The sequence below is a fragment of the Dreissena polymorpha genome, chromosome 3, assembly GCF_020536995.1.
Source record: "Dreissena polymorpha isolate Duluth1 chromosome 3, UMN_Dpol_1.0, whole genome shotgun sequence".
NCBI classification, from domain to species: domain Eukaryota; kingdom Metazoa; phylum Mollusca; class Bivalvia; order Myida; family Dreissenidae; genus Dreissena; species Dreissena polymorpha.
This window is the reverse complement of record NC_068357.1, coordinates 28,287,672-28,304,770: the sequence shown is the minus strand read 5'-3', so window position 1 is coordinate 28,304,770 and position 17,099 is coordinate 28,287,672. Positions and strand designations below refer to the sequence as shown.

General features: G+C 36.7%; 1 protein-coding gene across 7 annotated transcripts in view; it reads left to right on the top strand.

Moving 5' to 3' along the window:
- Positions 1-17,099, top strand: part of LOC127873416 (mitogen-activated protein kinase kinase kinase kinase 5-like) — a 94,143-nt gene that overhangs the window by 55,122 nt on the left and 21,922 nt on the right. For 4 of the 7 annotated variants that reach the window (XM_052417268.1, XM_052417265.1, XM_052417264.1 and 1 more), the window contains 8 exons: positions 3,276-3,384; positions 3,638-3,800; positions 4,441-4,467; positions 8,304-8,404; positions 8,695-8,774; positions 10,010-10,075; positions 10,530-10,574; positions 16,758-16,850. In XM_052417268.1, coding sequence (XP_052273228.1) covers positions 3,276-3,384; positions 3,638-3,800; positions 4,441-4,467; positions 8,304-8,404; positions 8,695-8,774; positions 10,010-10,075; positions 10,530-10,574; positions 16,758-16,850 — 684 coding nt within the window. The remainder of the gene's footprint in view (positions 1-3,275; positions 3,385-3,637; positions 3,801-4,440; positions 4,468-8,303; positions 8,405-8,694; positions 8,775-10,009; positions 10,076-10,529; positions 10,575-16,757; positions 16,851-17,099) is intronic. The other 3 variants (XM_052417263.1, XM_052417266.1, XM_052417267.1) reach the window with 3 other exon arrangements.

The following is a 17,099-nucleotide window of genomic DNA, read 5'->3' as shown; positions in this document are numbered from 1 at the left end:
GCACATTTTGAGTGGTGAAAGGTCAAGGTCATCCTTCAAGGTCAGAGGTCAAATATATGTGGCCCAAATCGTTTATTTTATGAATACTTTTGCAATATTGAAGATAGCAACTTGATATTTGGCATGCATGTGTATCTCATAGAGCTGCATATTTTGAGTGGTGAAAGGTCAAGGTCATCCTTCACAAGGTCAAGGTCATCCTTCAAGGTCAAACATCATATAGGGGGACATTGTGTTTCACAAACACATCTTGTTCTCCAGGATTTTACAGTTGTCTTTTTCTTTTTCAAAAGAAAAATGGTTCCTGGAGACCAGTAATAGACTTAAAAGTTTTCAACATGTATCTACTCAAACCAACTTTCAAGATGGAGACTCCTTCCTTCATAAGGAATTCCATCAAACCTCTGCACTGGGGGGTGTCCTTGGATCTGGAAGATGCGTACTTCCATGTTCCTATACATCCCAACTACCGGAAGTACCTTCGTTTGGCCTTTCGAGGCCAGGTATACCAGTTCCGAGCATGCCATTTGGGTTTACAACAGCTCCGCAAGTCTTTACCAAGCTGATGGCTGCAATAGGAGCACATCTCCGAGATCACGGTATTCTGCTTCTTTAGTACTTCGACGACTGGCTGCAACACCAGCTCGATCGTCAATTGCTTCTGTGCCATCTGGAATTTTCTTGGAAGGAACTCCTCTATCATTAAGGCTCCTCCTAAATGCAGACAAATCAGACCTCATTCCGTCTCAAGATTTCACCTTTGTGGGAATGAATTTCTTGACTCACATCAACAAGGTCAGAGTGTCATGTCAACGTATATCAGACCTTCTGGTAAAGGTCAACTATGTTTTGTCCCAATCTCATATAACAGCTCAAGAGTTCCTCTCTCTCAACGGTATCCTGAGCTCAGTAGCAGACTTTGTGCAGTTGGGACGTCTATTCCTACATCCTCTTCAGCATTATCTCTCAGCTTGATGGAAATGGTCTCCGGACAATCTGTTAAAACAGATTCAATCTATCCTTCCCTAGTGTCTCATCTTCAGTGGTGGCTAGATGAGGAGACTCTTAGCAGGAGTACCACTTCTTCCTCAGCAACCGTCATTACATCTAATCACGGATGCGAGCAAGGAAGGATGGGGTGCTCACCTGGAACCTCTCAGTCTAATAGTTTCAGGGTTGTGGTCTCATCAGCAATCTCACCTTCATATCAACAATCTAGAAATGCGAGCAGTATTTCTAGCTGTATCTCATTTCCATTCACATCTTCGAGACTCTTGTGTGATGGTGTCAACAGACAACACATCGGTGGTGGCTTACATCCAGGCACAGGGGGGAACACATTCTCAATCCCTGTATCTGAAAACCAGGAAATTACTTGTTTTTTTGCAAAACACTCAACATTTATATTCTGGCCAAATACATACCAGGTCGCCTTAACGCCCTGGCGGATGGGTTGTCTCGCAAACATCAGATACTTCCATCGGAATGGACACTTCATCAAGATGGATCTGTAACGTTGTTATGTCAGCCAGGATTCCTTGGTAAAAATCAACTCCCCTCTATGGCTTCTAAACCCTTCAAAGTTCCAAGTCTTTCTAACACTTGTGGACATAAAGATGATGATAGACTTTTTTGCCCAGTCAGTGCTTTGAAGTTCTATCTTAAAAGAGTAAAGTCTATTCGAGGTTCTCGCAAAAGACTTTTCATTCCATTAAAAGGAGGGTGTGTCTGCGGCATCTATTTCTCGTTGGGTAGCCTCGACTATTAAGAAGGCTTATTCATCTCTCTCATCTAGGGATTTATCCCTTTATATGATTAGACCACATGAATTAAGAGCTCTTTCGGCTTCCTGGGCGTATATTAATAATGTTCCACTTTCTGAAGTGCTTCAAGCTGCTTTCTGGAGGAATCCGACCACCTTTTCCTCATTCTATCTTCGTTCTCTTGAGTGTCAACAAGACAATTTATATATGTTGGGTCCTCTTATGGTCTCTCAAACAGTAGTTTCTTCCATGGCGTAAATGTGCTGGGGCTATCTGGAAACTAGTACAATACTGTACTATCGAAGATTATCTGAGGACATACTTCTACTATCTCTGGCTGAAAAACCTGAAATATGGGTTTTGCTGTGATGGGAAAATATAATGAGACCTTCCCGCCACAGCTACCATATCAGCTAGGGATAGCAGGTATGTATTATTGACATTAAAACAAATTTTCTTAAAATAATAATTAAGAATTAAAATAAATTTTATTTTAAGAAAATTTGTTTTATCTGTAGTGGAAACTGTCATTTGGTGAGTGAAATTTCTGTGGTAAGTTAATGGAACTGATTCTGCAGTATTTAGCACTAAAATAGAGGTAGAATATAGACAATTTTTTCTAGGGTACATCATGCATTCTGTACGGCAAACAAGGTCTATCCTAGCAGAGAACAATCCAGGAGCTAATGTTGTTGCAAAAGACTTTGTCACTTTTAACAAGTGTATTAATCGAACACAGAAATTCTGTCATATTGGAAGAAATGGAATTTCAAACACAATGCAACCTAATTTTAGGGGTTTTAAAGGGGCCTTTTCACAGATTTTGGCATTTTTTAACTTAGTCATTAAATGCTTTATATTGATAAATGTAAACATTGGATCGTAAAAGCTTCAGTAAAAAATCAAGAATAAAATTTAAAAAAGGAAAAGAACATTGCCCGGAGCAGGATTCGAACCAGTGACCCCTGGAGTCCTGCCAGAGTCCTGAAGTAAAAACGCTTTAGCCTACTGAGCTATTCCGCCGAGTACTCATACTTGACGTATTTTATACTTTATATAAGCAATCTTCGTAGTTTCACAAAATTTAACGACAAAAACAGAACTCTCCAAATTATTCAATCGTTTCGCGTTGCAACGCTTTATAATTTTTAGGTTTTCAAATCGTCAAAAGATGCATATAATGGCTATATTAGACCATGGTAAATGTTCAGTATTACTGTTTCCTCACAAATATCATAACTAAAACGAAAATTTGCGAATCTGAAACAACTTTTTTCAATTTTGTCAATTTACCAAAGCGTGAAAAGATCCCTTTAAGAATCACTCGCTTTCTGCTTTTTGTGAAAAAATTTCAAATAAAGATGTCTCCTCTAAGCAAAAATCAAGTCTTAGTGGAGAGTTTTTTCCCTGATCTTCCTGCACTGACTGCACAGGCTAATTTGGGAAAACGCCATAAGACCATGCATTAAGCCCAGATTTCCCAAATGGCTAATTTGTATTTGTTGGATGTAGGTCGGACCCAGCATCTGTTCCGTCATGACCTGATGATGCTGTACAACAAGCAGACCAATCTGTTCTCGCTTCCAAAGAAAACAAAGATTCCTGAAAAATTTGTTCCCAAGTAGGTAACCTTAAATATTGCTGTTAATCAGCCTCTTGCTGGGAAATCTTCTATTCATGAGTGTAAAGTGTCTTCCTAGAATAGCCTGTGTATACTGCACAGGCTAATCTGGGACAACACTTCACACAGGCTAATTAAGGCTAATTTTCTCAGAGCTAGTCTCAAATGTTTTATAATAGAAACATGATACCAAATGCTCAAATTCATGTATATTTGAGTCAGTTTCCCCATTGTGTGGCTCTTATATATTTAGGAAGTACACTGCCACATCTAAGGTTCCGGACACAAAAGGTTGCACGCGGTGCTGTTTCGGCCGTAATCCATACAACGGATATAAATACCTGTGTGGAGCTCTGCCAAATGGGATAATTCTTATGCAGTGGTACGAACCACTGAACAAGTTCATGCAACTCAAGGTGAGACCCTGTGTGTGTGAGTCAAAAGTAACTGCATTACTTCCCTTTCCCTTTGAGCCGAGCTGTGGAGAAATTAGATTTAATGCATAGGCTAATATGGGTCAATGCTTTCCACTTTGATGGCATCTTTTGTTTAAAGGAAATCTCTTATTGGTCAAAATGCAGTTAAAGTGGAAAGTGTTGTCCTTGATTGCATACTACACAGGCTAATCAGGGACAACACTTAACGCACATGCATTTCACTCCTTTTACCCAAAAAGTGGCTTTTTCATTGTTTGCTTGCTTTATTGCTGTGCATATTGTTGATATTTGATTTGTTGGCAAAAGAGATCAAGTCTAAAAAAGCTCAAAGTAAAATAGTTCTTTTTTTGTTGTTAGAAAACAAAAGGATTTCACTTTTCTTAAATGGAATAAAACCCTTTCTTGTAATGTGCCTTGATTTCTTAGTTGCTTGTGCACTGTGTTCACTGTATACTCATGTAGACTAAGCATGCAGCTTTTTCATGTAATCAATACAAAAAAGACAGGTATAGCTGACTTGAAGAAAGTTGTGTTAATATTGTCTTACCATTGTTAATGTTCCTGGAATATATATTTGTATGGTAGCCCATTAACATTTCTATGTTATTGCATGTTTTAGCATAAAGTATTTCCTTACTTTGGCAAGGTAACTTTTGAAGTTTTGTAGTAGTTTTCTTAGTTTTTTTTGTTATTATGAGTCCTGAGCACTTCAGTGCTGAATGGTGAGCTATTGTTGTCAGTCACTGCCCGTTGTCCATAGTTGGTTGTCAATATTTGACATGTTATATGAAACCACTGAGTGGGATGTGAGAAACTTTTCAGGTTTTATTCAATGAAATAATTTTGATTTGTTTACATTATTTAAGCATTCAGTGTCATGAAGGGCATGTTGCAGATCCCATTCATAAGTGCACCTTAAAACTTAAGCAGATTATTATACATGTTAAAAGTAGGGCTTAATAATGCTTGTGTGTACAGTGTCATCTCAGATTAGACTGTGCAGTCCATGAAGTAAGGGACGACACTTTTCCCTTTCGTGGAATTTCTCGTTTAAATGAAGTCTGTTTTCAACAAAAATAAGCCTCTGCAAACTGCACAGGCTAATCTGGAATAACAAATAATGCACATGTGTTCAGCCCAGTTTTCCCATAGCTAGGTAGACATAAACATTTATCACATGTGGTCTTCTATAAATGCTTACGTGCAAAAAGTTTTAATGTTCCAGGGTCCTTGTTTTTTAGAACAGCTGAATTAATTGTTTGACTCAGTATAATGCTGATGTTTCTTTAACATGTAGATAAATATTCATTATTGATGTTCTGTCTGGTCTCAATATCTATATCAGGTGAGCGCTATATAATTCCACTTTGACTCTCTTGTTCCACTTTGTTGTTTATTTGAGCAAAAGTCAGTCAAAGGTTCCAGATAATAAATACAAAAAAAAACAAAATAATTATTGTACGAAATATTTGCTGTGAAATACAGTTTTTGAAACATATTTTGGTTGTATTTTTGCTACAATTAACTGAACAAAACAAAAAAATGGCAAAAACATAAGAGAACCTGATGATGCAATCTGGGAAATCTGTGTTTAATACATGCGTAAAGTATTGTCCAAGATAAGCCTGTGCAATTTGCACAGGTTTACCAGGAATGACACTTTCTGCCTAAACTGGATTTTGGCAAGGAAGAGACTTCATTTAAATAATAAATACTTTAAAGTGGTATTCCATGCACCGTACAATTAATATCAAATTCATTAACTCTTTGAGTGCTGGAACCGAATTTTGAAGGCCTTTGCAAAGAGTTTGGATCCAGATGAGACGCCACAGACTATTCTGATAGTATTCTTTGAACAAAATCGAAGAAAATGCTTATTTTAGAAATTCAGCAGACGACATTTTATCAGATGACAAATTTCCCAGCATGCAAAGGGTTAAACCTTGTTTTCCCAGGGTGCACTGGGGGCTGACGAGGTCAAAGCGTAGTCCGTTTCGCTACGACGTCGGGTATATGTTTTACTACGAAAACATTGTGTAAATACACTACTTAATCAGGCGAGGTTTATCTTTTCTGGTGTTTATGGATTAGAGAACGGAACATCCAGTAATGGTAGGTACTTATTTTCAATAACAAATGCGCGTAGTTGCAACCTTCAGGTTTATTTTGAGCTAAAATCGAAATATTTTTATTTGAAGCAATGCATAAGGTGGTTATTCTGTTAAAATAGCTAATTACGGTAACTTAAATCAAATAAAACTACATTTTACGTTTATTCAGTGTACATTACACATTTTAAAGTACAAAACAGGATACGAACATGTATTTTAATTATTCAAATGCTTTGTTTCGAAGGAAATTGCAAGTCGCTTTATGTATAGGTTTCGCACAGAGTATGTATTGGTTGTGCAACGAAGTACAAATATAATGTATACGTTGCTCAACGAAGTTTCTGTATCCATTTTAGGATATATCACATGCAGTTACTGCAGACTTTGACATAAGCCGAGTTTCGAGATAAGCGAGTTTGGATAACGAGAATCGAATGTTATTTGATAAAGAGTACCGTCTGCTGAAAACCTATCGTCGGTCTCTATCTAAATGAACGTATAAGGGATTGTCACGAGGTGAAGATGCGTCATTTTGATTGAGACCGACGAAATTAGGTTCTTGACTCTCAACTGTCATCTTAAATTTGGATTTTCGATTTTTCCTTTGGCCTAGTCGTGAATTTAATTATATCATAATAATGTGCATTACCATGTCGACTGTGCGCTTCAGATCATGTTGTGCCGTTGTTACTACCTCTTCCTCAAAGGAAACATCCAGCCACTCCATGACTCTGTATCAAAAAAACTTTTCTTTATTTTGCCTTCGAGAGATAACCAAGACGTCTTCTTTGAGAAACGCATACACGCTAAAGCGTTGTCGTAGCGAGGCATATATGTATACTGTCAGAGACATGATCATGCCTAATAATAATATTTAGCCTTTATTTCTGATAACTGAGTCACCCTACACATTTCTAAACACACCATTGGCTTAACGATACATAGATCAATATGGAAATTGTCAAATTGTGTCAATTAAACACAGGTGTAAACCTTAATTGCATTTTTTAAAGTGAAACTTGACTTCGGCTTGATAGATCAGCGGTATATTTCATGTTTAACCGCATAAACCACACACATCGTGGACTATAATTTGATGTTACAGACCTATGAAATGTCATTATGCTTAAATTCAAAGTTTTGTTATTAGAAAAGCATAATCTTACATGTTTTAAACAAAATTTTCGACTAATCCGTTCTCGATGTCATGTGTATTTAAACAATATTTTCGTAGTAAAACATATACCCGACGTCGTAGCGAAACGGACTACGCTTTGACCTCGTCAGCCCCCAGTGGGGTGAGAGTCTAAAGTTTCTGATAAAGCTTGCACTGCACATGGCTCTGTTATTACATCTTATCTGGAAGACTTGCTGTTTGTCTTTGAATAGTTGCTACTTCCTTCTTAGCTAGATTCTGAACACATTAGAGATGGGTGCACATTGAAACCCTAGCTTCTCTTTACTTGTATGTTTCCTTGTTCGCTTTAATGTCTTTTACCTCCTCATAACTTAGAAATCCCGATAACTGTAAATTCTTTTTGTACACCCTTTTAATTAAAAAACCCGGATATTATGGGCATACATGTCACAGATAGCGGTCGAGTGGTGGCCATAATAGCAATGTTTGCTAATTAACTCAAACAGTTAAAATTATGAAACTTTGTGGGAATCGGATCTAAGCCTAGTTTGGTTACGATTCAGATGGCATGAAAAACATCTCAATTATGGTCCTTGAATTATGAAAAAAAACTTATCGTATCATCATCAATCTTTGTCGAATTCGTTGTAGGCTCTAAGTCTGGGTCAAATGCAATTACCAGCCTAATGGCTTCAAGCAATTTTGAATTATTTCCCTTGAACAATCATCAAGCTTGATCAGTGTAACTCGGACTTTCAAACTGGTATTTTTTGTGACACTTGCACACATGGATATGTACACATTATTACAACTTTATCAATGTGATGTTTTAGATCCTTTTACATTTGCAGCATATATACTTTTATTTTTGTCACAATTTTATTTTTGTTGTTGGTACACATGGGCTTGGGAAGTGTATTGGGAAGGGGGCTTGAGGGGACGCCATCTTGATTTAAATACACTGGACAGCTAGAATATATTGTCAGATGTCAACAAAAAGAACAATATTGGGATCCTTTATTTTATCACAAATTACAAAGTCTTGATTATTACTCAATGTATTTTTTCCCCTCAAAGGGAGGCATATAGTTAGTGTTTAAGGGATTCAAAGACCAGTGTTCCCAGAATGCAGCTCATTTAGTCTTTTACTTACCATACATCTTTTAAACAGCTTCCAAGCCATCACAGTCCCATGTTTGCAGTGGATTCTCTATTTCCTTGTTTATTTTTCAGATATTTGAGCTGGACGGTGTGCCAGCCTCACCACCCGTGTTTGAGATGTTCATATCCCCGGAGTTAGAGTACCCACTAGTGTGTTTTGGAGTGAGAAGAGGGTACGTACAAAGTTGAGTCCCCTTGCTTTTATCAATTCAGATGAAAATAATCGTCAAATTGGGCAATAAGGACACTGCAATTAATGAGTTATTGTGTGTGCTTTAAGATGACTGGTCCTTTTTTCATACGGTTGCTGTATTGTGTTCAAATGTGTTTGAGTGTTTTGTATTAAAATGTGTTTGAGTGTATTGTGTTCAAATGTGTTTGAGTGTATTGTTTTAAAATGTATTATAGTGTATTGTATTCAAACACGTTCATGGTATATATATGTGTGAATTGTGTGTTTCAGGAACGTAAGTCCGCTGACGTTCGACATCATCAATCTCAACTCAGGCTCCAACTGGTTCACAGACTTCGAATCCAACCAGGGTAAGTGACCTTATCGGTTACAGATTATCTGTATCTTTGGATAATTAATAAAATTATACATAAAATGCTAAAATTGTTCATATTTTTAGTTAAACTTAACACTCAGATGAACTTTGAAGCATTAGTAGTCCTTTAGAAAGTTCAATATTAAATTAAAGACCTTTCTTAGTATAATCAAGTTTAAAGGCTTCGGTTCCAACCATAACCTACTGAGCAGGAAACAGCATAAGACCTGAACAGGCTGAGAGTTACTAGCTGGTTGCTCTGGTTTTATTCTGGTGTCATATCATATTAATTGGCTGATGATAAAATTTTGTAGACCATCCGTTGGTCTTTTAAAATTGTTTTGATAGATTTTTATAGTGCAAACATTTGTACATGTATTCCTTGACTAGGCTTTATGTAAGTGTAATTTAATAATCTGGAATTAGGTATAAGGAACTGCTCAGAAGTTCATTTCCTGAAGACACTTTACTATACAAATGCATTTAGTCCAGTTTTTGTCCCCTACCGGTGAAATCGGAGGGGACTTATGGTTTGCACTCTGTCTGTCTGTCAGTCCGTCAAACTTTTCTGGATCGTGCGATAACTTTAAAAGTTCTTAATATTTTTTCATGAAACTTGAAACATGGATAGATGGAAATATGGAGATTATGCACGTCATTTCATTTTGTGCCTACGTCAAAAATTCTGGTTGCTATGGCGACAAAATTAATATAAAAAAATATTTATTTTTTTACTGACAATGGTGGAGTTTCACCGGTAGGGGACCATATTGCTTGGCAATCTCTTGTTACTACATGTTTCAGATTTAATATTCCTACCACTGTATTTCACTATTTGTGCCAAGTTCCAGGAAAACTGGGCTTAATGCATGTGCAGCTTAATGCTAATGCAGTCTACAAAGTCTATTCAGAAATGACACCCTTGCTTAAGCTGGATTTTTTTTTAGATACAATTTCCTATAAACAAAAAATTATATTACAGCGGAAAGTTTCATCCCTGATAAGCCTGTGCAAACTGCACATGCTTAAACCACATTTTCTCAGAGCAGGGCTAATATATATATTTAACCTTTGTGTTTGTGTTGTTCAGGAGGGAGGCTGCCAGTGGTTAGTTTAATGTGAGACAACACAATGCACATGCCTTAAGTCCTGTTTTCCTATAACATGTCTTACATTTGAGTTTCCCACCACTGTGTATGACTATTTTACCTTTGTGTTTGTGTTTTCCAGGAGAGAGGCTGCCAGTGGTGAGTGTTACCCAGCTGGAGAGGGACACCGTGCTCATCTGTCATGACAGTAAGTGGGTCCACGCAAGCATGTACAGCATCAGCAATTTGTTTGCTCAAATCAGAAAAGTACCACTATTGAGACAATTGGAAAAAAAGCACACTAAAAATTGGGAAAATTTGCGTAGTGAAATCTTCAGAATCAGATAACTGTTGTCTTGCTTTGAACATATTTTCCTGTTTCTGCAACACAAACTAATAAATGAGCTGAAATCTGGGAAAACGTATATGCATTTAATGCATGTGCATAAAGTGTCGTCCCTGATTAGACTAAGATGCGAAACTTTCCACATAAAATGTATTTTCATGTAAAAGGGACACTCTTTATACGTGAAACTATACTACCGTGAAGTGTCACCCCTAATTTGCATGCAGACTGCGCAAGCAAATCTGGGAAACACTTTTTCCCCTTTTCTAAGTGCGCAGCTCATACATACAATGGACATTTGCCTGTGTTTATTCAGACACGGTATCTGTGATGGACAACTTGTGGGCTAACTTGATGCCAGGTATAGACCCTCCCCATGCTTCTTGAAGTCTTGATGCTTCCCGGTCATATTCATGTAGTCCAATAAATGATGCATTATTAAAGAATTTATTATCTCCTTTCATATCTCTTTATTTATACACACTCTTCTTTCGTTTAAACCCAAAGCTTTGATGCTTCAATTTCAAAAGCCAAATGTTTCAAATGTTTGCTCAAATGGAAACCACTGGCACATGCAAGACAGCTTAAATTAATTTTGTTCATGGAAACCCATATACTCACATAGATACAGTCCAATCTTCTGAAATGCTCACGCCAGTTGTAAAATGCTGAGATCTGTATGACCTTTCTTTCACAGTTTTGTTTGTATACGCCCGTTGAAAACAGGACGTATTACAAGATCACCCTTGGCGGGCGGTGGCCACAGCGGTGTCTGATCTCTAATTCAAATACAGTCAATCTTTTACTTGCGACCACTTGAATTAAGCGACCTTTTGTCTTATGCGACCACTTTTAATCCCGCCCGAGCATTTTAACTATATTTTCATATTGTTTTAAGCGACTTTTGTCTTACGCAACCAGCGACGGCTGATTTTAGTGTATTCTGATGCCCAAGTCTTGAATTAAGCAACCGCTTTAAGGTAAAAGTGGTAAATCTGTTGACCATTCAGGGACAAGTCAGTGTTGATTGTTTATCTAAGCCGATAACATGAACGATAATACCTTTGTTTTAATTTCACACCAGCCATTTTCCTTTGTCTCGATGACCGGTTCTGACCGGTGTTACAGGGTTCGTAGAGACCTTGAAAAGTGCTTCAATTTTAATGGTCTCCTTGAAAAGTGCTTATAAAGTCTGTGGAGTGCTTAAAAAGTGCTTGTTTGCATATAAAATCTTAAAAATGCTTAAAAAGTGCTTATTTTGGGCTTCAAAAGTGCTTGAAAAACGTACTAAGGGTAAAAATATAAAATTTAATATCTTTTCCATGAGTCCGAAGTCGTAGATTTTTTTAAAACGATTTATGACAGTCTGATGTTCATACTAGCAGGTACTGGATTGGTACGGGTTTTAGAACATAAGGGAGGCAACTACTACTTATCTTCCGCCAATTGGTCTACTTCGTTTTTTTTGTACACATTATGCCATTACGGTGCTGACAAGTTGAAATATGCCAGCAAATAAGTGCATTTTTCAGAAAGGATGGCTTTTGAAGTACCTTTGGGTTGTGGACAACGCCGATTCTAAAGTCAAAGCATCTTGTAAAGTATGCAGAACAGATAAAGAGATAGCTAGTATGGGGGAATTGGCTATATTATACCACTGGAATATCTGTTATGAACATTTAGAATACATATTCAATACAAATAACAGGTTTTGTTTTGGTATGTGTAATGCCTTTGGTCAATTACTATATCATAATGAAATATCTTACTTTTGATTAAACAGTTTTTACTGTAGCAGGGTAGTGCAGTCACATAGAATGTTAAGCAAGAAGAGACCAATTTAGCGAAAATGTTGTTGGTATTGGACACAGAATGATATACAGTTTTCAGTAGGGCAGAATAAAAAAGGGCTTGAATTCGGATTTTTTCCCTTGAAAAGTGCTTAAAAAGTGCTTGAATTCCATTAGAGAAAATCTGTATGAACCCTGTGTTAATGCTGACTGCGTATCAATTTTTGGTGTCGAATAATACAGTGAGGTATTGCCAACAGTCTACGGGTTCTATCTGGGACATTAAGTGACAAATTTGATCGCCGATTTTATTGCAGAAACAATGCGCCGACGCGACAAACAATTTCACAGTGTTCTCGAGAGGTGTAAAAAATAAACTATTAATCGGTAACATGTAGCGAAATCTGTTCATTACAAAATGTAATTGTTATGATGCTTATTAGTTTGTGTCAGCAAATTTTCCAATCTAGCGTGTTTATTTAGTTTTCAATCAAGGTGTTTATTTCCCTATGTACCATTATCGAGTCAGATATATATAAGCTTACATGCAGAAATTAAAATTTCAAAACGGAAAGTATTAACGTTAAATGAGAAAAATAGGGTATTGGAAGTGTCGAAGAGTAAAAGTGCACGTAAATTTAATCGCGAATGAGTTTGGAGTTGGAAAAACCCATTCTCCATGCAAACCATTTACATTGTATTTTGAATTAGAGAGAACAAATACAACTTATTTTAAGTAATACATTGTTTTATTCATTTTATTTATATTAAGATTCATTTGATTACAAAAGCTGAAATTGCTGTGTCAAAAGGAGATAATCCTATATCTGGATTTAAAATCAAAGGTCCGCATTCATCCTAAATGGCCTTTTTTTAGCTCACCTGAGCACAACGTGCTCATGGTGAGCTTTTGTAGTCGCTTTTTGTCCGTCGTGCGTTGTGCGGCATCAATATTTGACTTGTTAACACTCTAGAGGCCACATTTATTGTCCAATCTTGATGAAATATGGTTAGAAGATTTGTCTTAGTGATAATCGCGGGGCTATGAGTTCGAAAATGGTTACGTTTGCTTGAAAAACATGGCTGCAAAGGGGCGGGGCATTTTTCCTTATATGGCTATATAAGGCTATAGTAAAATCTTGTTAACACTCTAGAGGCCACATTTATAGTCCGATCTTCATGAAACTCGGTCAGAAGATTCATCCCAATAATATCTTGGACGAGTTCAAAAATGATGCCAGTTGGTTGAAAAACATTGCCACCATGGGGGCGGGGCTATTTTCCTTATATGGCTATAGTAAAACCTGGTTAACACTCTAGAGGTCACATTTATTTTCCGATCATCATGAAACTTGGTCAGAAGATTTGTCCCAATGATATCTTAGATGAGTTTGAAAATGGTTTTGGTTGCTTTAAAAACATGGCCAACAGGGGTGGGGCATTTTTCCCGATATGGCTATATATGGCTATAGTAAAACCTTGTTAACACTCTAGAGGCCACATTTATAGTCCAATCTTCATGAAAATTGGTCAGAAGATTGGTCTCAATGGTATCTTGGATGAGTTCGAAAATAATTGTTTGCTTGAAAAAAATGGCTTCCAAGGGGTGGGGCATTTTTCCTTATATGGCTTTAGTAAAACCTTGTTAACACTATAGAGGCCACATTTACTGTCCGATCTTCATGAAACTTGGTCAGAAGATTTGTCCCAATTATATCTTGTTATCTCAGGTGAGCGACTTTGGGCCTTTCAGGCCCTCTTGTTATTTAAAGACCATTTTATTAAGAGACCACTTTTGGTTACTCCCTTTAGCGGTCTCTAAATACAAGATTGACTGTACAAGTTGTTTTCATCTGATCTTCACCAAACTTGGTCAGAAGTTGTATCTAGACAATATCTAGGTCAAGTTCGAATATGGGTCATACCGGGTCAAAAACTAGGTCACGGGTTCAGTATGTGCATTTCAAGGATTTAACATGGTGTCCGCTCTCTAATTGAAGTAGTTTTCATCCGATCATCATCAGAAGTTGTGTCTAGATGATATCTAGGTCAATTTCAAATATGGGTCATGCCTGGTCAAAAAATATGTCACAGGGTAACTTAGTGCGAATAATACAATCACCATTGTGTCTGTTACCCCAGTCCATTAGTTGTGATATCATGCTACACTTGTTTCGCCGGTTTTCGTTCATGCTTTCCACGATTTTGAGGAAATTGACTGTCAGCATTTTGTTTTGGGGTATTTTTTTTCATACTTCATATATGCAATTCATTGTACGCACTTTGCAAATTTGCATGATCAGACTGGTGTGCTCGAAGTGTACTTTTCTGACCACAAGGCTATCTGGATCGGGATATAGTTTGTATGGTTAGTTATGCAGTTAAATGGTTAGTTGTGTAGTTGTTGCTTGTTTTTCATAAATATATCACTTTGCCTCTCAAATGGTTAGTTATGGCATAAAAATATATGATTCTGCCACTCAAATGGTAAAGTTATGTGTGGCTTAATTTTCAAAAATATATCATTTGGCCACTCAAATGGTAAAGTTATCAAGCTGTCTAAAACCTTCAAACGGGCATATCTTGTGACAGTTTGGCACTCTTGTTTCAATGTGCAACAATTTGCTGTATGGGCATTTTGGTGGTATCTTACAATGCTTGAAACTTGTGTAAAAAGGATATCCAGCAGTTGAATGAATCCTTACATCTTTAGTCATTTCAAATGCATGATGAAGCATGGTTACAGTAGTTGCAAAGGGACTTCACAAGTTTATACAGAAGCCCCTAAACATCCCTTGCTGGCTTTAAATCATATCATAGTGCACAGAAACACAGCGCCATCTCAGATGTGTATATCATGCTAATTTTTGCTTGTCTATGTACTGCCCAGTAATGTATATTTTTAGATGGCTGAAAATTACTCTCTCCCCTTGATTTTTAAGCATAATTGTTATTGAAATCGTAATGTAAGTTACTTTTATATCAAGAGTTAAGTTGTATTGTATTAAAATTGCCCATTAAGTAATTGAAATGTTTTCCAAACTTAAATATTTATGTCTAAAATGTCTTCAAAGTTTTCAACACAAATTAATTACATGTAAAAATCACTAAACATAAATTTTGAATTATGGTAATATGATCAAATTTCTGAAAATCCAGAAAAATAATTATTTCAAAATTTAGTTACTCATAAGTGGATATCAAGACCAGGGGTTTTTCAGCACTGTCTGCGCCCCCGGAAAACGGAGGCACTCCCAAAGCAAACAGACCCGATCCCAAACCGAAATTATAAAAAAATTCTCAATTTCCAAAAAAAAAAAAAAAAAAAAAAAAAAAAAAATTCTTTTTTTTTAAGAATGAAGTGTCTTTTAACTTGTGTGACTAACCAGTGTTTGTTTTGGTAAAAAATATTTGCTATAAGGTTTTGACTGTTCAGTTCTTGTCACAGAGAGTAACTGTAACTGAAAAACAAAACTGCAGTACTTGAATTAACGTTGAACATGCCCAATATTGCATCTGTTTACATAAAGAAGACAAAATAACAAATAAAAACAAATTTATTTGTTTAACCACTGAATTATTTAAGCATGATTAATTCACAATTTTTTCCCAAATGAGCCGTTTCATCGAAGCAAAAATTCCCAAAATGACCAATTTTGTCGATAAAAAATTCCCAATTTGGTCAGACTCCTTTTCCCAAAATAGGCAGAAAAACCCCTGAAGACACAACCTACAACTTCCATTAAATAAAAGCGTATAATTGCTGCTAAAGAGAATGATGACTCAGGCCAAGTAAATTAGCTGCATTCTTGCATTGGGCTGAATATATGTGCGTAAAGAGTTGTACAAGCTTAGCTTGAGCAGTCTTCTGTTGTGGGATGACACTTTCTGCCTTAACTGGATTTTCGCTAAGAAGAGACTTCCTAATAGCGAAGAATGCCATTAAAGTGGAAAGTATTTCCTTGATATATGTGCTGACTTCTCAGGCTTATCTGATATGACACTTAACGCAGATAGGTTAAGCCCAGTTCCCCACAATGAGGCTCATATTATAGTATATATGATGTTTCTAGAACATGGTCGCTGATCATCTATCAGTTGATTGAATATTAAGAGGCTACCACTGGTGATTATATCAGTAACCAGGTTTTCCAAAGGATGTCGGCGAGCGGGCGGAACAAGCTTGTCCGGGCCATAACTTTGTCGTTCATTGTGAGATTTTAAAATCATTTGGCACATTTGTTCACTATCATTAGACGGTGTGTAGCACCAAAGAATTAAGTAGATATCTCCAAGGTCACACTTTGAGTTCAAAGGTGGCCATAAATGAGCTTTTCCGGGCCATAACTGTGTCATTCATTGTGAGATTTTAAAATCATTTGGCACATTTGTTCACCATCATAGGACGGTGTGTCACATTAAAGAATTACATCAATATCTCCAAGGTCAAGGTCGCCACGTCTAAAAATAGATTTATTTTCAAACAAAGTGGGTTAATTATAAACAATCAGTTCAGTTTGAGGTGTCTCCCTTTATCAGACTTTGACATTGAAAACCTGGCTTTGTGACAATTTTGTCCCTTGTTAACAAAATGTTCTACATGAATAATGATGTAGATAGAGGTGGTTAATGAAGTTTGACTTTACATAAAAGCAGTTCTTGAATTGTCCAATTTCAAAAATATTCTTTATTCTTTGACTTTGGTCTAAGAATTGTTTGGTGAACATGGTCCCTGATTTCCCCTGTATTTCCAGAATTTGTGAAGGCTGTATCCATGTCTGGCAAACTGAAGTCCAGCAAAAGACAGGCTGCAGAGCTGCATTTTGATTTCAAGGTGGAGTCACTTGGTGAGTACATAGTAAAAACTACCATCAGATTGTAATTATATGGGATTATAGGATATAAATCATACAAGAAATGGGTATGTATCCAGCTACTGGTATTGATATGGTTTATATACATGTATTTACGAATGACAATACACCATGGCAATAAGCATAGAACCATGGTTCATTTGTAACGGGTGTTATAATCCACCTTTTATATTGGAGTTTCAGTGTAACACAAAGTCACTCGATCATCATAGAAACATATGT